This window comes from Felis catus, chromosome C1 (assembly GCF_018350175.1).
Source record: "Felis catus isolate Fca126 chromosome C1, F.catus_Fca126_mat1.0, whole genome shotgun sequence".
Lineage (NCBI taxonomy): Eukaryota > Metazoa > Chordata > Mammalia > Carnivora > Felidae > Felis > Felis catus.
In genome coordinates this window covers 40,646,067-40,667,681 of record NC_058375.1, presented here as the reverse complement: position 1 = coordinate 40,667,681, position 21,615 = coordinate 40,646,067, and the positions used below count along the sequence as shown (strand labels likewise).

Sequence of the window (21,615 nt, the reverse complement as noted above, 5' to 3'; positions counted from 1 at the left end):
GAATCTGAAGCAGGCTCCAGGCTCTGAGCTGTCTGCACAGAGCCCAATGTAGGGCTTGAACTCACGAACCGTGAGATCATGACCTGAGCCGAAGTCGGATGCTTAAATGACTGAGCCACCCAGGTGCCCCTGGAAATAGAATTTTAAATGAAGAAAGTTTATTATTTTCATTACTTTGAAGACATTTTATTTTCTTTTGACTTCCATTGTTTCTGGGAAGAAAGCAGCTATTGAATTTAATTTTGCTCCTAGGCTTCTAGACAGTAAACCTTTTCCTCTTTGGTTGCTCTCTCCTTCTCTCTCTCTTTCTCTCTCTCTCCCCATACATATTTTTTTAGCAATTTAATATGTATCAAGGTGTGGCTTTCTTTTTATTTATCTTTCCTGGAGTTCTTAGGATTTCTTTACTATGCCTCTTGATGTCCAACAATTTTAGGAAATATTAGTACTGTCTCTTTTATAAAGCTTCTATTTTATCTAAGTCTAGAATTTAATTACGTATGTGTAATATCTTTCACTGTGTACCTCATATGTATTTTAGTCATTATTTAATTCTATTCTTCTGTCTCTCCATGTTTCACTTGGATAATTTTCCTCTGATTGATCTTCTATTCATTTATTATTCCTTTATTTAAGTCTAATCTGATGTTAAATCCATCTACAAAGCTCTTGATTTCACTTATCCTCTTTTTTTTTTTTTTTTTTCATAATTTCACAGGGTAGGAGGTAAGAGAGATGAGAGAGAGTGTAGATTAGGTCCTGTCAGAGAGCCCTGGTGAACACTCTATCAGATAATTTCATTTGGGACCTTGAAGGAATAGTAAGGAATAAGGGTAAACTGAAAATATAGACCAGTCCTCAGAATAAATGAGGCTCAATCTTGAATCATCTCCATCCTTGACTACAATAAGATGATTCATCTTTTTGCCTAGATGTCTTCCAGGGACAAAACCCAGTTGAACTTTAAATAGATCTCTCAGTGTATTTTACCTGATCTACTCAATGAAAATTAAGGCTTACCTTAAGTAAAAATTTTACTGAAAACCTAGAGAAACAGACAATAGAAACAGATCCATTGGAGATCAGATATTTCAGTTATCAGTCAAGAAGTTTTTAGAAATATGTTGTTATATGCCACAATGGAGAGTGTAATCAGAGGAATGGAAGCAATCAAATTCAAGTGGATTTATTTTGAATTTGTGTGGATATATTTGTTTAGAATTCAAAAGGATATATTTAGAAGTATATGTATAAAATTTCAAATGTGATTATTTATTTTTCTTTTCAACGTTTATTTATTTTTGGGACAGAGAGAGACAGAGCATGAACAGGGGAGGGGCAGAGAGAGAGAGGGAGACACAGAATCGGAAACAGGCTCCAGGCTCTGAGCCATCAGCCCATAGCCTGACGTGGGGCTCGAACTCACGGACCGCGAGATCGTGACCTGGCTGAAGTCGGACGCTTAACCGACTGCGCCACCCAGGCGCCCCTCAAATGTGATTGTTTAAAAAGTAGTCATTGTTAATGTTTTTTATTGCCATAATTACAGCAGTATGTGACAGTATGCTTAAAAAAATTTGTTTAATTCAGTGTAGGTAACATGCAGTGTTATGTTAATTTGGCAGAGTACACTTTGTATCATTTCAGTCCTTTGCAGTTTATTGGTATTTTCTGTGACAGACTGACTCTAAGATGGCTCATACAGATTTTCCTTGACTTAAGATGGAGTTATGTACCCAAAAACTCACCATAAGTTGAAAATGCATTTAATAAACCTAATCTGCCAAACAGCTTAGTTTAGCTTAGTCTACCTTGAACACTCTCAGAAACTTACATTAGCCTTCAGTTGGGCAAAATCATCTAACACAAGCCTATTTTATGCTAAAATGTTGAACATCTCATGTAATTTATTGACTACCATGCTGTAGAAAAACAGAATGGGGGCACCTGGGTGGCTCAGTCAGTTAAACATCTGACTTAGCCCAGGTAATGATCTCACCGTTCTGGAGTTCAAGCCCCGCGTCAGGCTCTGTGCTGACAGCTCAGAGCCTGGAGCCTGCTTCAGTTTCTGTGTCTCCCTCTCTCTCTCTGCCCCTCCCCTATTCACGCTCTGTCTCTCTCTCTTTCAAAAATAAATAAACATTAAAAAAGCCCAGAATGGTTGTATGTGTACAGAATGGTTGTAAGTGTAATCACAATATTGTGGGTATAGATGACTGAGAACTGTGGTTGTTGCTGCTGCCTAGCTTCACACTAGTGTTTTACTGCATATCACTAAGTCAGAAAAAGATCAACATTCAAAATTTGACGTACGATTTTTACTGAATGTGTATTGTTTCTGCATCATCATGAAATCAAAGCAACTTAAGTTGAATCATCTTAAGTTGGGGACTGTCTGTATAACAAAGTGATATCATTTCTGCGATTAAGTTACATAGGATTTAACTTCTGTCTTGCTAGAGATTCTCTCCTGTTGGCTTTGATGAAGCAAGTTACCATGTTGGTGAGGAATAGTGGCAAGGAACTCCCAATAGCCCAAAAGGAATGGAAACATGCCCCAAACCATATAAATGAGCTTGGAAATGGGGAAATCCTTACCCCATTGAGCCTATACATGAGATCCTAACTCTGGCAGGCAGACACACCAGTTGTAGCCCTGTGAGAGACCCTGAAGCAGAGATTCCAGCTAAGCCATGCACACCTACCTAGGGTGCTAACCTGAGATAATCAGTATTTATTGTTTTAAACTGCTTAGTTTATGGTAATTTGTTACACAGCAGATAACTAATACTTAATGACCCTATTTATGATCCAATTTATTTACTGTTTTCTATGTTTTTAGAAATATGTTTGCAGTTGCTGGGAATAATATTTTTTATATATGTCCATTGGATCAAATATTTTAAGTTCAGATCTTCTAAATCTTTACTTAATTTTGTTTGCTTGTTCTGTAAATTACTAAACATGGTATATTAAAATCTCCTGCAGTGATTGTGGATTTGTTGATTTTTATGGGTAATGCTGTTCATTCTAGGCTATATTATTAGATACATGCAAATATAGAATTATTATTTTTTAAAAGTTTGTTTATTTAAGAGAGAGGGAGATAGAGCACACATGCAAGCAGGAGTGGAGCAGAGAGAGAGGGGGAGAGAGAATCCAAACAGGTTCTGTGCTGCCAGCACGGAGTCCAACATGAGGCTCAATCTCACAAATCATGAGACCATGACCTTAGCTGAAATCAAGAGTCAGACGCTCAACTGATTGAGCCATCCAGGCACCCCACACATACAGAATCATTATAACTTTTCGCAGGCTGAAATTTTGTCTTATTAAGTTATTCTCTTTAGGAACACTTTTGGCTTTGCATTCTGTTTCGTTTAATATTAATACAGGTACACCAGTTTTCTTCTGGGTAGTGTTTTCTTGGTATATCTCTTTTTACTCTTTATTGTTCACCTTTCTGTGTCATTATATTGTTAATGTGTCCATGATAACATACAGCTGGTTGATGAGTCATCTTTAACCCATTTAATCTTTGCTTTTCAATTTTATCATTTTCTACATCCAGATTTATTTTTTAACTTTTCCCCCAATCTTTATTACTTACTTTTTAAAATTTTTTAATATTTATTTTTGAGAGAGAGACAGAGCACGTGTGCGCGTGATTTGGGGAGGGGCAGAGAGAGAGGGGGAGACACAGAAACTGAAGCAGGCTCCAACCTCTGAGCTGTTGGCACAGAGCCTGATGTGGGGCTTGAACTCATGAACTGTGAGATCATGACCTGAGCTGAAGTTGGAGGCTTAACCGACTGAGCCACCCAGGCACCCTTTTATTACATACATACATATATACATACATACAGACATACAGACATACAGACATACATACATTTATTTAATTTATTGTCAGATTGGCTTACATACAACACCCAGTGCATTGAGTGCCCTCCTCAATGCCCATCACCCATTTTCCCCTCTCTCCCACTACCCGCCCCCACCCTCAGTTTGCTCTCTGTATTTAAGAATCTCTTGTGGTTTGCCTCCCTCCCTCTCTGTAATTATTTTTTCCCATTCCCTCCCCCCATGAACTTCTGTTAAGTTTCTCAAGATCCACATATGAATGAAAACATATGATACTTGTCCTTCTCTGACTGATTTATTTCACTCAGCATAATACCTTCCAGTTCCATCCATGTTGCTGCAAATGGTATTTCATTCTTTCTCATTGCCAGGTAATATTCCATTGTATATATAAACTATATCTTCTTTATCCATTCATCAGTTGATGGACATTTAGGCTCTTTCCATAATTTGGCTATTGTTGAAAGTGCTGCTATAAACATTGGGGTACAAGTGCCCCTATGCATCAGCACTCCTGTATCCCTTGGGTAAATTCCTAGTAGTTCTATTGCTGGGTCATAGGGTAGTTCTACTTTGAATTTTTTGAGGAGCCTCCACACTGTTTTCCAGAGCAGCTGGATCAGTTTGCAGTCTCACCAACAGTGCAAGAAGGTTCCTGTTTCTCTATATCCTCGCCAGCATTTGTTGTTTCCTGATTTGTTCATTTTAGCCACTCTGACCGGTGTGAGGTGGTATCTCAGTGTGGCTTTGATTTGTATTTCCCTGATGATGAGGGACATTCAACATCCAGATTTAATGTAATTACTCATATATTTGGGGTGAAATCTATGATACTATGTGTGTTGTAGTCATTCCACCTGTTAACTGTTCTGTTTTCCCTCTTCTGTTACATTATTATTTTTTATTTCAAGTTTTTATTTAAATTTTGGTTAGTTAAAATGTGGTAAAAATTGTTTCAAGTGTAGAATTTAGTGATTCATCACTTACATATAATACCCAGTGCTCATCACAACAAGTGCCTTCCCTAGCACCCATTACCCATTTAGCCCATTCCCTGCCCATCTCCCTCCTTCAACCCTTCAGTTTGTTCTCTAGAGGTAAGAGTCTCTTATGGTTTGCTTCCGTCTCTCTCTCTGTCTTTCCCTTCCCCTATGTTCATCTGTTTTGCTTTTTAAATTTACTTATGAGTGAAAGCATACGTTGTCTTTGTCTGACTTACTTTACTTAGCATAATACACTGTAGCGCCATCCACATCATTGCAAATGGCAAGGTTTCATTCTTTTTGATGGCTGAGTAATATTCTCTTGTAGCCATTCATCAGTCGATGGACGTTTGGGCTCTTCCATAGTTTGGTTATTGTTGATAATGCTGGTATAAATATTGGGGTGCATGTGCCCCTTCAAATCCGTATTTTTGTATCTTTTGGGTAAATACCTAATAGTGCAATCGTTTAATTTTTACCTTTTTGAGGAACCAACGTACTATTTTCCAGAGTGGTTGCACCAGTTTGCATTCTCACCGAGATTATAAGAGGATTCCCCTTTCTCTTCATCCTCACCAACATCTTTTGTTTCCTGTGTTGATAATTTTAGCTATTCTGACAGGTGTGAAGTGGAATCTCATCGTGGTTTTTATTTGTAGTTCCTGATCATCAGTGATGTTGAGCAAACATTGATTATTTTGTTACTCTGTCATGTCCCCTTCCTCTTCCCATTTGTTAATTATATACTCTTTAAAAATCTTCTGGCAAATTTCCTTGGAAACCAGACAATGGATATTTGACTTCTCAAAGTCTAATGTTAATACATTGTAAGGATCTTAGAACTGTTTATTTTCCATTTCCATTCCTCTCAACTTATACACTATTATTTCACTAGGTACTTTAGTTTTGTGGAAAATTTTTAAACCTCACAAATTACACAGTCCGTGTTCATTTAGATTTACCTGCAGTTACCCCCATTTTCTTTGCTCTTTTTTGCATCTTTGCCTTCAGTTTGGGATCATTTTCCTTCTGCTGTATTATATACTTTAGAGTTTGCATTAGTGCAGATCTGATGGGGGCAAACTCTTCCAGGTTTAGTTTGTCTGACACATCTATTTTTCCCTTTTCCTTTATTCTTGACAAATATTTTCCCTGGATATAGAATTATAGGTTGATTGTTATTTTCTTTCATTACGTCAGTTGAAGATATCATTCCATTATCTTTCCATTATCTTCTGGACTTTTTTGTTCCTGATGGGAAGTTACTTGCCATTCTCACTGTCATTTCTGTGATTATAATCTGCCCTTTTCTCTGGCTTGTTTTATAATTAAAAATTTTTTTAATGTTTATAATTAAAAAATTTCGAATATACTAATTTACATACAGTGATATGCACACTTCAAGAGTTCAGTTCAACTAACTGCGATGCATGTGTTTTATTGATGGCTTTTTCTAAATGGGGGACATTTCAATGACAAACTCTAGGTGTTTGAGCCATACTAATCTTCAAGGGGTCTTGGCCCAGTATGTCTAAGGATTTGCAGAAACTCAAATACTGGTCATAAATCTAGCTAATATCTTTAGACATTGACCATTTCACTTTTAACTTTGGTTGGAAGGAAGTTTTTCTCCTGTCCCTGTTTTTCTCTCTTTAGTTTCTCAAATGCACTAATTTTTTTCCTACCTTTACAACATTTGTACATGTAGTTTCCTCTACCTCAAATGTTCCTTCCCCAGTTTTTAAAATAACTGACTTCTGCTCATCTTGTTAGATCTTAACAAATATTTTACCTCTTCAGAGGGTTTTTCTTGATCACAGGTATTTCTGTCATAGCACTATGTTCTTTTCCTCTGTGTTGCTTAGTTTGGTGTACTTTCATGCTCATCATTTGCCAATTTCCCAACTGTCTCCTGCTATGTTCTGAGTTATAGGGCTGATCCACTTAAGCTACATTACCCAAGCTCCCTTGCCATCTGGCTTTTAGCCATCATCTTATTACAGGCAGTGTGAAGACATTGCAGAGGGAGATACTAGGCCATTGCTACTCTTCTCTTCCTGCTTCTGTGGAGTGTCCTGTAGTGATCCCATTTCTTGTATGTCTCTAGTTCCTTCCAGAGTTCCATCTCTCTCTGGACAGCCTGTCCTCCATGACTCCCATTACTACTGGGTAGTCTTGGTTTATGGACTCTATTAATACACTTTCTTCCTTTGTATCCACACCCTTGTTGGGGTAGTAGGGATTTCCTGTTGTTGCTTATTGCTAGGTTGCCTCACATAGACTTTTTTTTTTTTTTTAATTGAAGTGAAATGCACATAATATATGTTGAACCATATAAAAGCGTACAATTCAGGGGTGCCTGGGTGGCTCAGTTGGTTAAGCGACCAACTTCGGCTCAGGTCATGATCTTGCGGTCCGTGAGTTCGAGCCCCACGTCGGGCTCTGTGCTGACAGCTCAGAGCCTGGAGCCTGTTTCAGATTCTGTGTCTCCCTCTCTCTGACCCTCCCCTGTTCATGCTGTGTCTCTCCCTGTCTCAAAAATAAATAAAACGTTAAAAAAAAAAATTAAAAAAAAAACGTACAATCCAGTGGCCTTTAATGTATTTCCAGTGTGGTACAACCACCAGCTTGCTCTAGTTTCAAAACTTTTTCATCATCCCATAAAAATACCCAGACTCGTGAAGTAATTCTTCATTCCCTTTTATCCCCTTTCCCTACTCACTGGTAACCTTTAATCTATTTTCAGTCTCTCTGGATTTTCCTGTTGTGGATATATTATATAAAAGGAATTATATAATATGTAACTTTTTGTGTCAGACTTCTTTCACTTAGCATAATGAGTTTTCAACCCTCTTAATTCTTCCATTACTCTTAAAAGTAGTTTTCCTTATTGAGGTCCCTGTATTGATCTATATGGTGTAGGTTCCTTTTCCTTGTTGGAAACTAATGAAATATTTACTTATATGTTTATTGCTTATTTATTACCTATAACATTTCATATATTCTAAGCTTCATGAGGACAGAAACCAGGTCTGATGTTTGTTTGGTATGAGAGAAATTTTATTGAGTACTGAGGAATATTAGAGATCACGAAGGATTATTAGACTTTATTCAAATTGAAGATTGATTGAACCTTTATAGTAAATTGATCTATCATGTATACATTACTAATTGTTTTTACCTGCTTTTGACAACAACCCTGTGGTAACAAATGTAGACTGTCAATTAATTAATATAAGAATCTGCTAATACAAGTGTTTTTAAAATTTATATATTGTTGACATTTCAGGGAGGAAGCTACTCTCAGAGAATATTTATTTTAATCCTCCACTTTTTTTCTTTCTTTCTTGGCAGAAATTGGTTTTATTACTTTTTACTTTTTTTTTTTTTTGAGAGAGAGAAAGGCTCAAGTGAACGAGGGACAGAGAGAGAATCTCAGGAGATGGGGGGGGGGTGGGAAGAAGGGTGGTGAGAGAGAAGCGGGGCTCATGTTTTACCCGAAGCTTGAGCTCATCCAGAGTGGGGTTTGAGCTCACCTAAAGCCTGACTTGTGCTCATCTGAAGCGGGGGTTGAGCTCACCCAGTGTGGTGTGGTACTCAAGCTAACCCGATGTGGAAGAACTGTGAGATCATGACCTGGGCTGAAGTCAGATGCTTAAGGACTGAGCCACCCAGGCACCCAGAAATCTTTTTTGTTTTTAATGCATTTTGTTTTATTGTGGTAAAACACATGTGACATAAGATTTATCATCTTAACCCATTTTTCAGTGTATAGTTCAACAGTGTTAAATATATTCACATTGTTGTGAAACACATCTCCAGCAATTTTTCATCTTGCATAAGTGGAACTTTGTACTGATTAAACAACAATTACCTCACCCTCCACCACCTCTACCACCCTGACCCTGCCTGGTAACCACCATTCTTTCTGTTTCTATGAATTTGACTACTTTAGATACCTCATATAAGTGGAATCATATGGTATTTGTTTTTTTTGTGTGTGTGATTTATTTATGTCACTTAGCATAATATTCTCCAGGTTATATTCATGTTGTCACCTGTAACAGTATTTTTTTTTCCTTTCTGAGACTGAATAATATTCTGTTTATTCATTCATTTCATCTGTGGTCGTTTGGGTTGACTCCATCTCTTGGACATGAGTGTGCAAATATTTTTTTGGGACCCTGCTTTAAACCCTTTTGGATATATACCCAGAATTGGAATTACTGGATCAAATTTTGAATTTTTGAGGACCCTCCTTATTGTTTCTCATAGTGGTTATATCATTTTATAATCCCATCAACAGTGCATAAGGGGCATAAGGGCTCCAAACTCCAAATCCTTGCAAACACTTTTTAAGGGTTAAATTTTTGAGGTAGCCATCCTAATGGCAGTTTTGATTTGCATTTCTCTGATGATTAGTGATGTTGAGTGTCTGTTCAAGTCTGTTGCCCATTTTTAAATTGATTTATTTGATCATTTTTACTGAGTTGTAGCATCAGAAGTACGATTTGAAAATGTTTTCTCCCATTTTATCGATTGTCTTTTTACTCTGTTGATTGTGGTACTTTGATACACAGAAATTTTAGTTTCATGTATCTTCCCCCCAACATTGTTGCCCATGTTTTTGGTATGATAGCTAAAAAGTCATTGCTAGATCCAATTTCCTGAAGCTTTTTCTCTGTGTTTTCCACTAGAAGTTTTAATTAAAAAAAAAAAAATTTTTTTTTTAATGTTTATTTATTTCTGAGACAGAGAGAGACAGAGCATGAATGAGGGAGGGGCAGAGAGAGAGGGAGACACAGAACCAGAAGCAGGCCCCAGGGTCTGAGCTGTCAGCACAGAGCCTGATGCGGGGCTGGAACTGACAAACCATGAGATGATGACCTGAGCCAAAGTCAGTCTCTCAATCAACTGAGCCACCCAGGCACCCCTAGAAGTTTTAATTTTTAAGAAATTTAAAAAAAATGTTAAAGGTTTTATATTTGTTTTTTGAGAGAGAGAATGTGTGAGTGGGCAAGGACAGAGAGAGAGAGAGAGAGAGAGAGAGAGAGAGAGTAAGACAGAGGATCTGAAGCAAGCTCCGTGCTGACAGACTGACAGCAGCAAGCCCAGTGCGGGGCTTGAACTTATGAACCGTGAGATCATGACCAGAGCCGAATTTGGCTGAGCCACCCAGGCTCCCCTCCGTAGGAGGTTTATAGTTCTGGTGACCATGCCTCTTTTTTGTTCATTCTTTCATTTCTAATACCCTGACCCATTCCCTGATACAGTGAATTTTGAGTAAAGCAAATTGCCCTCCAAATGTGGGTGGAGTTGAAGGCCAATAAGTTGAAGGTCTAATAGAACAAAAGATTGACCTTTCCTGAGCAAGGGGGAGTTCCGTAGTAGATGGCTTTCATATCTGAACTGCAACATTGGCTTTTCCCTAGGTTTTCAGCCTGCTTGCCCACCGTGTAGATTTTGGATTTAACCTGCCTCCATAATTAGATGAGCCAATTCCTTAAAATAAATCCCTTACTCCCTCTCCTTGTCCCTGACCCTCTCCCTCTCCAGTTACACATATACATATCCTGTTCTGTTCCTCTGAAGAATGTTGAATAATGCAAAATTATTTAACCCAGTGCCTTTATTTTTACAGATTTGGTAACATAAAGGCTCAAAGAGAAGAAGAACTGGCCAAGGTCAAAGAACAAGTTACTGAGAAAGCCAGGGCATGAACCCAAGTCGCCTGACTTCCAATCTAACACTCTTATTACCTGAAATTGCTTTGCCCAAAACATCAAAACCAAATGGAGAAGCTCACCCTCTCCTACTTCAAAGAAGAAATAAGCATATTGGCTACTTTCCATATATTAGATCTTATCCTAAGTAGTTTGTATCCATTTTTCTTATTAATTCTCACAGCTGCCCTAGGAAATAAGTATTATTATCACTTTCCACTTCTAAAAAAATTTTTTTAGTGTTTACTTATTTTGAGAGAGAATGTGAGTGGAGGAGGGGCAGAGAGAGCGGGAGAGAGAGAATCCCAAGCAGGCTTCACGCTGTCAGTGCAGAGCTGGATGTGGGGCTCTAACCCACGAAACATGAGATCATGACCTGAGCTGAAACCAACAGTTGGACGCTTAATTGGCTGAGCCACCCAGGTGCCCCTATCACATTCCACTTTTATATGGACTTGCCTAAAATGACACATTTTATCAATGATAGACCTTGTCTGAACTTAGATGTCTAACTCTAGAACTGGAATTATTGATTACAATACTGCATTCTCTGTATATATTTCTTTTATTCCTGTCCCCTGATGATACTAAGCACTAAAGAAAAGATTTGTTTACCCAGCTTTTCTTTATTTTAATGTTTATTTATTTATTTATTTTGGAGTGAGAGAGAGCACCAAGTGAGAGTGCTCAAAATATTTATTTACTTTGGAGTGAGAGAGAGCACTCGCACGACCAAGTGAGTGAGCATGCACAAGCAGGGGAGGGGCAAAGAGAGAAAAGGAGACACAGAACCTGAAGCAGGCTCCAGGCTCCGAGCTATCAGCTCAGAGCCTGACGCAGCCTCGAACCCACGAACTCTGAGATCATGACCTGAACTCCAGTCAGACGCTTAACTGACTGATCTTCCCAGGTGCCCCGCGTTTACCCAACTTTTGATTCTCATCAGCCGGGAGTCTTTTCCCTTCATTGGTTTGGCAGGATGATAAATGATTCATACTGCTTACTTTTAGGTCTTAATTATTTGTGATTCCTTATCTTCTGTTATTTGTGATTCTTTTCTGAGTGGAAAGGTCTGTGCTATTACCAGATTATTAGTACCCAAGACATTTCCAAAGTGGACACTGATTAATTTACCATGAAATTGTGTGCCCTGGACACATGTATATCCTCTGCTTCCAATTACTATTACTGTCTCTCCTTCATCTTCCTCTCTGCTGCCTTTCATACCTTCCTGTGGTAGCTGTGGGAGGAGCGGGGGAGGGTGTTGGTAGTGGTATGGGGAAAGTGTTAAGAGTTTTTAAACAGTGTGCAAATCAGATGGTAATCAGTCAGTAGAGCATTAACAATTCAGAATTGGAAAGAACCTGGATTATAGTAGTGCTAACCTTGTACTAATTGCTCGGATTTACTGAGCCTGAGGTAATTGTCCTGCAAATGTATTGTATAGTAGATTGAAGGCATTTGTTTTGTTGCTCCTTAGTACATTTGGAGTATCAGATCCATAGCTTTCCTTCTGTCTTCTAGAAAGCACTTAGCTCTGAGTGGTATGGTGAATGCAAAGAAGTATGGTTCTTGCCTTCATGAGGTTAGACTCTATTTGAGGACAAAAAACACATAGGTGGGAAAAGAAGCATAAACATAGGACATAATATGTGTAAATTTAAATGTCTTCAAATAGGGTTAAGCAGTAAAAATTGAGAGAGTGTGAGAATGATTGAGAATGCTCAGGGGATGGAGGAGAGACTTTAATTGGGCCTTGTGACTACTGGCTGTAGTAGATGAGTCTAGCTGCTTTTAAAATAAATGTAAGAATTTATTGTACATGTCTGAATATAAGGTGATTCTTATTTTCTCAATGACAAGATAATGAAAATATTTTGGTCAGCCTGAATATATAAACTTTTTTAAGCTTGTAGAAGAAATAGCCATTAAGTTCAGCTTAATAAGTTATGCATACAGATTTAAAATTATATAATATAAAATACTGCCTTATTACCTTTTTTATATTTGTTTCATGAAGAACATTATTCAGACCCTTCACATGCATTTTAAACGTTAGTTTCTTCCTCATTACCAGAGTTAGTTTCTCAGTTTTTCAGAGCACATAATCTTAATTTTTGTTTAAGTGGCTTGAGATAGAGTTATTTTTAAAAAATTGGATATGGTACTTTCCTGGGAATTTTAATCTCAAGTCACAAGAACTCATTTGCTATTCGTGAGCTTTACAATGAAACCTTTTCAAACCCAATCTTTAACAGGTGTATTTTATTTTATTTTTTTTTAAGTTTATGTATTTATTTATTTTGAGAGAGTGGGAGAGAACTTACACGCGAGAGAAGGAGGGGGGAGAGGTGCAGAGAGAGAGAGAGAGAGAGAGAGAGAGAGAGAGAGAGAGAGAGAGAGAAAGGGAGAGAGAAAGAGAATCCCAAGCAGGCTCTGTGCTATCTCGGAACTTGACACAGGGCTCCATCTCACAAACCGCGAGATCATGACCTGAGCCAAGAGATCAAGAGTCAGATGCTTAACTGACTGAGCTACCCAGGCGCCTCTAACAGGCTTATTTATAATGGCATCTAAAGTTTTAATTGTGAAATTATTACTCCCCCTCCCAATTAGGAAATCTGTGTTGAACTTCTTTCTCTTCTTTTTTCTTTTTTAAATTTTTTATTTGGGGCGTGTGTGTATGTGTGAGTGGGGAGAGGGGCAAAGGGAGAGAGAGAGAATCTTAAGCAGACTTCATGCTCAGTGTGGAGCCCTATGCAAGGCTCGATCCCATGACCCTGGGATCATGACCTGAGCCAATATCAAGAGTCAGATGCTCAACTGACTGAGCCACCCAGTTCTTTGCCATGTCTTTAAACTGATTCCATCAGGGAACCTGTGTTTAGTATCCAAAACTAGTATTGCCTGAAGTTGTTTTAGACCCTATGTCTTTTTTAAATATTTTTTTCTTCAACAATAAAATATTTGTAAGGACTCAACTATAGAGTAATTTCCTTTTTCCTTTGGGATGATTTTGAGAGAAGAACTTTGCCCTGTATGCGGTGTCATCATCTAAAATGAATCAAAGTGTTATAAGTGAACTAGTGAGTGATGTGAAGAAGAAAGCTGAAGTAGAATGGAGAGTTCAGAACAGTGCCATCCAATATAGATGCAACTACTCTTATGTAGGTATTTGAATTTAAATTAAATGATTAATAATTGTTAATAATTATAATTCAATTTGTTGGTTACACTGGCTATATCTTAAATGATCAGTGGGACTGGTGGCTAGGGTATTATACAGTGCAGATATAAAACATTTCCATCATTGCAGAAAGTTCTGTTGGGTAGTTGTAGTCTGGAAGGCTGGAAGGTGTTCTGTAGCCTCAGGAATTTAATGTAGTTCATTTCTAGGAATGATCATATTTATGGTAGTAGTCAAACCTCTCCCCTCAGCCACAACCCCTCACCTGAGCCAACACATTTCCTTCACCCATACAGTCACAGATCAGAGATGCATTGATTTCTCAGTTTCTAAAATAGGGTTAGTGATCCAAGAATATGAGGATTTTAGTAAATATTAGTATTGTTGGTATAGTTCAGAGATTTATACTGTGTTCATTTGAAACACAAAGTGCACTCTTTCCTCTTTGTTGTTGTCAAGGAACAGACGTCTCAAATTGCTTTGTGGTGAAAAGATCAGGATTTCTGGGAGTCAGAGGGGCTTGAATTTGAGTGGTATATTCTGTATAATCTTGGATAAACCATTTAATCTCTCAGAATGTTATTTTCCGCATCTATAACATGCTTGCTTTGTAGAGTGAGGATTAAATGAGACATGTAATAATGTGTAATTACTTTACATAGTGTCTTGCACATGACAGATGTTCCTTCTCCCTTTATTCCTCTAAGTCCAAAAAGACATCTAATGAAGATTAATTCACTTAACACTTCCATTCATAAATTTGTCAGAGAGCATTTATTCAGCATTTACTATATGCAAAGCTTTCTTCTCAGTGGTGGATATATAGCAGTGAACCAAAACAAGTAAGACTGTCATCGTGGCACTTACATTTTCATAGGAGGAGACAGACAATAAGTGATACAAGTAAGTTATATAATGTGTCAGAAAGTGATCATTTCTAAGGAAAAAAATAAAACAGGGAAGAAAGATATAAATAAAGTAGGTGGGGGGGGGGTCTGCAGTTTTCTGAAAAAAGTGGGCAGGTGACAATTGAATAAAGACCTGGAGGAATGGAATTAGTGAATGAGCCATGTATCTGGGGGGCAAGAACATCTCAGGAAGGGGGAGTAGTAACCACAAATACCCTTAAGTGGAAAATCAGGCCTCCATTTTCTAGGAACATCAAAAAGATAATGTGGCTCAGGAAAGGAGGAGGAGGTGAAGTTAGAGATTACAGGAGTGAGGGAGAAATAAGCCATATTAGGGATGTTTTTATCTCTGAGTAAAAGTCAGTGGAAGATTTTGAGTAGAGGGTTGACATGGTCTGACATACATTTTAATAGCTTCACTGTGGCCACTCTGATAATACACTGTAGATGAGCCAGGGGAAAGCAAGGAAATCAGTTAGGATGCTGTTGCAATAATAGAGGAGGGAGAATATGGAGGCTTAGATCAGAGTGGTAGCAGTGCAATGTGATCAAATTCTGAATGTGTTTTAACATTTCAGCTATCAGAATTTGCCAGTGAATGGGAACGAGGGAGTCAAGGGTACACCAAGGTTTTTGAGTGGACCAACTGTCACTTATTGAGATAGAGACACTTTTATATTCTGCTTTATGTATTCTTATTTTTCCTCCTGGCTTCCCAAGGTTTCGGGCTGTCTTGTCCATGTGTTATCCATAATACCTAGCGCAGTTCTTTTTGTTTGGTTGTTTTAACCTAGTGCAGAGTAATTGCAACCTACTTTCCTAAATTAAATTTATTTTGGATGTTCATCAACCTCAAAATGGAGACAACTATATTTAGGGCTGCTAAATACCAAGGAAGAGTGTTTTCCTTATGTTGTTGCTTATAACATAAAGTACATCTGGCTTGTTGGCTTTGCTCAACCATCCAAAGCCTTCCCTTTAATCCTGTAGGATGTCTGCCTTCATAAATTCTTTAAACTGCTAATCTTCAGACATTTCTCTTTTCCATGTTTTTAGCTTAAAATCTGAATCTTAGAAAAGACAGATTAGTTGACATTCTCCCCTTTCTCTTTTTACATTCATTGAATAAAGCAGAAGGCAGCTGGGGTGTCTGGGTGGCTCAGTCGGTTAAGCGTTTGACTTTTGCTCATGTCATGATCTCATGGTCTGTGGGTTCGAGCCCCTCATCAGGCTCTGTGCTGACAGCTCAGAGCCTGGAGCCTGCTTTGGATTCTTGTCTCCCTCTTACTTCTCAAAATCAAGTAAACATTAAAAACTTCTTTTTTTTTAAAACAGAAGGCAGTTATTTTCTTTTTTTCTTTTTTTTTTTCAATATATGAATTGTCAAATTGGTTTCCATGACAACACCCAGTGCTCATCCCAAAAGGTACTCTCCTCAATACCCATCACCCACCCCCCCATCAACCCTCAGTTTGTTCTCAGTTTTTAAGAGTCTCTTATGCTTTGGCTGTCTTCCACTCTAACCTCTTTTTTTTCCCCCCCTTCCCCTCCCGCACGGGTTTCTGTTAAGTTTCTCAGGATCCACGTAAGAGTGAAACCATATGGTATCTGTCTTTCTCTGTATGGCTTATTTCACTTAGCATCACAGTCTCCAGTTCCATCCACGTTGCTACAAAGGGCCATATTTCATTCTTTCTCATTGCCACGTAGTACTCCATTGTGTATATAAAACACAATTTCTTTATCCATTCATCAGTTAATGGACATTTAGGCTCTTTCCATCATTTGGCTATTGTTGAGAGTGCTGCTATAAACATTGGGGTACAAGTGCCCCTATGCATCAGCACTCCTGTATCCCTTGGGTAAATTCCTAGCAGTGCTACTGCTGGGTCATAGGGTAGGTCTATTTTTAATTTTTTGAGGAGCCTCCACACTGTTTTCCAGAGCGGCTGCACCAATTTGCATTCCTACCAACAGTGCAAGAGGGTTCCTGTTTCTCCACATTCTCTCCAGCATCTATAGTCTCCTGATTTGTTCATTTTAGCCACTGTGACTGGCGTGAGGTGATACCTGCATGTGGTTTTGATTTGTATTTCCCTGATGAGGAGCGACGTTGAGCATCTTTTCATGTGCCTGTTGGCCATCCGGATGTAGAAGGCGTTATTTTATACTAAGCAGAAGAGAGAGGGGTGACTAGGTCTTTATGTGATGCTGACCAAAGTCTAAGTACCATGAAATTTCCTCAGGAGAGGCAAAGAACCTGGGGAAGGGAAGTGACTGTCACTGAAACCACCTTTCCTAATTTTTGCTTTTAGTAAATGAGATCTTGGTTGCCAGTTCCTTTTGATCCCAGCTATATGGTTTTCCCAATTTGCTATTTGGTTTTTCATCCTTAGGTATTTATTTGACAAGGGTGAGTCTCTCAGGTACCATTATTAATCTTAGGAGCTGTCTTGTATTTCTTTGACTTTAATTTGGTCTACACCATTGCTGATGCTGCATGTTGAGCGATTTTGATAGTGATACCTACTTGGAAGGATTCAGTGAACATTTTTTGTGTTTGACCAAAAACAGATTGTGGAATGGTTACATTTCCTAAATTGTTCTGCTTTCTGGTTTCTTTCCCTAAAGGAAAAAAAAAATCAAATTAGACCTTATTAAAATGAAATATTTGGCTGTTAGGAGCTGTTTTAGGGTTGCCAATTGTAATTCTTTTTTAGTACAAAGGTAAACAGCAATAGATTGGTAAAAAAAATTAAAAAAAACAACACATTAAATAAATTTAAATTTAGACTTGTGGGGCTGTTAAACTATTCACTTTTCTTCAACTATGGTTTCATCATCTTATTTGTAAGTGATAGAGTATTTAGATGATGTAACCATTATTTAAGTAGTGAAGAGAGGAAAAATCTCCAGAAGTAAGTTGTCTACAATAGGTAAATGTTGAAAATCTTCTTTTTTTTTTTTAATAGTGTCCATTCCTTGCTTTCAACATTTTGTGATGAATAACTATTTGTGATTTTAAACAGGAATAAATCTTGGTATGGCACACATGGATGGATCTAGAGGATATAATGCTAAGTGAAATAAGTCAGTCAGAGAAAGATAAACACCCATATGATTTCACTTATTATGGAATTTAAGAAACAAAAAGAAAGAAAAAGACAAAAAAGCATACTCTTAAATATAGAGAAATAAACTGGTAGTTACCAGAGGGAGGGGTAGGGGGATTAAGATTACACTTACTGTGATGAGCACTGAATAATGTATAGAATTGTTGAATCACCATATTGTACACTTGGAATGAATATAACACTGTGCATTAATTATACTGGAATTTAAAACAAAGGAAAAAAAATCTTGGTATGTCAAATGTTACAATAAAAGCAGCTCATCTTTACTGAGTATTTTACTATTTATCAAATACCATTTAAGCATTTAGTATGTGTCAATAAGTTTCATCAAATCCCAGTGAACAAGTACTGTTATCACTCTCATTTTACTGATGAGAGAACTGAGACAATGTAAGTAACTTTCTTAAAATTACATAACTAGTAAATGATGGAGCTAGGAAACACTGGCATTCTGGTGTAAGAGCCTTCACTCCTCACTTTGAGCATATTTTATAATATACTCATTCTACATATGAGCTTCTGAAGGATCTATGCTTTTAGACATTAAGTAACTTCGAAAATAATAAATGGTTTAGGGGGAATTAATAGATTGTATATGTAATGTCAGAATAAAGGATTTTATATAGGTCTCTAAAATTTATGCTGTAAACAATCTGTACTTGTTCCCAAACTTGGCCGTGCATAAGAATCTCTGGAGGAGTTTGTGAGGGGAAAAAACAAATTTCTGGGCCCCATTCCATACTACCTGAATTTGAATCACGGGGATCAGGACTTCAGTATATCTGTATTTTTAGCCCAGCATGAGGCAGACATTTATGCACCAGTGGTATATAGCACATAGCAAAATAGACTAAAACAAAAAACATATAAGGATGAATAATTACAGTGGCTAACATTTATAGAGTACTTTCTTGTATTACCTCATTTAATCCTTATAACAACCTTGTGAATTAAGTTGGTATTATTACTCCATTTTGTAGATAAGGAAATTAAATCTTTTGGCCAATTTAACATGGTCAAAGTCAAACAGGTAATAAACACATGATAGAACAAGGATTTGAAAACAGATCTGTCAGACTACAGAACATAGAACATCCTACAATTGATTCCATCCTATAATAGTGGATTATAGACCAGAGAAATATTGAATACGAATTATTACTGTAGTTTTTTTTTGTTTGCTTAAAAAAGAAAATATAAAAAGAAAGTATAAAAATTACTGTTTGTATGCCATCTCTTTTTCATCCATTTTCTATTAATGACAGTAGGTCATCATATTTGGTAAATTCCCTGGGGCCAATTGCACCATTACAAATTTGGTTAATGCATATATGTAACTGTAACTGAGATTTATGTTGAGGCTCAGATGAGCATATATGTATCTCCTCCTACTTCTCTGATAACTTCTTTTTAATATATTCTCTGATTTTGTTTTTCGTACATACTCCTTAAATACTGACATTCCATAGATTCCATCATGAGCCATTTCTTTGTTCACATTTTGGATAAACTTAATACATTCGTAAGACTTTTGCAAAGACTTTTTAAAAAGTTGGTTTTATAACATAAAACATAAAGTGTACCATCTTATTCTTTTTTGAGTAAATTAATAGTGTTAAGTATATTCACATTGTTGTGAAACAGATCTCCAGAATGTTTTCATCTCACTAAACTGAAACTCTGTACCTATTAATCTACAACTTTACCTTTTTCCCTCCTCCCATTCTACTTTCTATGAATTTCTATGTTTCTATGAATTTCACTATGCTAAGTATTTCATATGAATAGAATCATACAGTATTTGTCATTTTTTGACATTTGACATTTTTTGGCTTATTTCACTTAACATAATGCACTCAAGGTTTATCCATGTTATTGTCTGTGACAGTATTTCCTTTTTTTAAAGCTGAATAGTATTCCATTGTATGAGTATACCACATTTTCTCTTATATATAATATATATATATATTTATATATATAATTTTTAATTATGTATACATTATATATATAATAACCTTGACCTTGAGGTTAAGACCTGAACTGAGATCAAGAGTCAGATGCTTAACTGACTGAGCTACCCAGGTGTCCCTGTTTTCTTTATTCATTACTATTAATGGGCATTTGGGTTGCTTCCACCTCTTGGCTGTTGTGAATAGTGCTGCTGTGAACATCAGTATACAAGTATCTCTTTGAGACCCTGCTTCCAATTAATTCAGATATATCCCCAGAAGTGAGATTGCTGGATCATTTGGTAGTTCTATTTTTTCCAAATACTTTTCAAGTAGATGACCCATGACTCCAAAGTCAGAATATTGAACTCACACATTTTACATTCTTGATCTCTTGGATATGTCTTTTAAAAAAAAATTTTTTTTAATGTTTATTTTTGAGAGAGAGAGAGACAGACAGACAGGGTGTGAGCAGGGGAGGAGCAGAGAGAAAGGGAGTCACAGACCTGAAGCAGGCTCCAGGCTCTGAGCTGTCAGCACAGAGCCCAATACGGGGCTCAACCTCACAAACTGTGAGATCATGACCTGAGCTGAAGTTGGGCACTCAACCGACTGAGCCACCCAGGCGCCCCAAGACATTTCTATATGAATGTTCCAAGTGTACTTCAAAATCAATATGCCTAAAACCGAAGGCCTCAAATCTCCCTATCTTCACCAGCCTGTCACTTTGCTCATGTTCTTGGGTTCATGAATACATATTCATTCATGTATTCAGTATATGTTAACTCACAACACCTAGGGACCAGGCATTGTTGTTGGTGTTGAGGACACATCAGTGAACAAAATAAGGTCATTTGGATCTCACAATAAGGATGAGGTTAGACAGATAACACAAAAAGACAAACAATTTGTTAGGTAGAGTGTTATGGCTAAGAGGTTCTCTTTTAGATAGAATGGTTAGGGAAAGTCTTTCTGAGGTGACCTTTGAGTAGAAACCTTACTGAAGTGAGGGAGTGAGATATGTGGATATCTAAAGAGCATTGTAGGCAGAAGGAAAAATAAATATAAGGGGTTTGATGTGGGAGCATATTTCACTTGTTCAAGAAATTGTAAGGAAATCAGAGCAACTAGAGTAAGTGAACCTCAGAGATATTGTAAGAAGATGATGTCAGTGAAGGAGCTGGAGCCAGCTAATACAGTCTTCTTACAAGGTCAGAATACAGTCATTGAGTTTTACTCTGCTGGTATGGGAAGGCATTAGAGTATGGAAAGGGTTTTATTTGACTTGACAATTATAAGCATCATGGTGGCTTCTGTGTGAACAAGCAGTAAGCAAGTGAGGCAAAGACAGAAGCAGGGAGACCAGTTTGGAAACTACTGAAATCCAGAGGAAAGATGATGGTTTAGATAGGGTGGTAATCGAGGAGATTCTACATTTTGCAAGTAGAATTCCTCATAGGTCAGATGTGGAATGTGAGAGAAAGGAATTGAGGATAACTATATATTTTTGACTTGAGTGACGGAATCTTTAGAATTGCTTGCCAGTTGTGATGATTGGGAGGACTGGAGCAGGAACAGTCTACTCAGTTACCCAAGCCAGAACCTGGGCATCATTCTCAACAATTTTCTCTTTTCAATTCGTGTTTCACAGTGCTGACCAAATGATGTTCCTGAAGGGCAAATTTCAGTTGCAGCAGTTGCCTGCCCATTATCTTCAGGTTAAGTAAAACTTTTAATGCTTGTATTTATACTGCTTCTCATAATCTACCTCTTGCTTACCTTTCCAACTGGCTCCTCACTGCTTCCTCACCCAAACCTTTGCTGAAGCCACACAAAACTAGTTTCCACTTCTTGAATGGACTTACAG

At 37.5% G+C, this 21,615-nt stretch overlaps 1 protein-coding gene across 3 annotated transcripts in view; it reads left to right on the top strand.

Annotated features, from left to right (window-relative positions):
- FAF1 (Fas associated factor 1) overlaps nucleotides 1-21,615 on the top strand; it is a 520,342-nt gene that overhangs the window by 132,116 nt on the left and 366,611 nt on the right. Inside the window, exon 2 of one of the 3 annotated variants that reach the window (XM_019836980.3) lies at nucleotides 21,400-21,466. The exons of the other annotated variants lie outside the window; for them this stretch is intronic. Within the exon in view, the coding sequence (XP_019692539.1) occupies nucleotides 21,410-21,466 (57 nt within the window). The 5' untranslated portion in view covers nucleotides 21,400-21,409. The remainder of the gene's footprint in view (nucleotides 1-21,399; nucleotides 21,467-21,615) is intronic. 3 annotated transcript variants of the gene reach the window in all.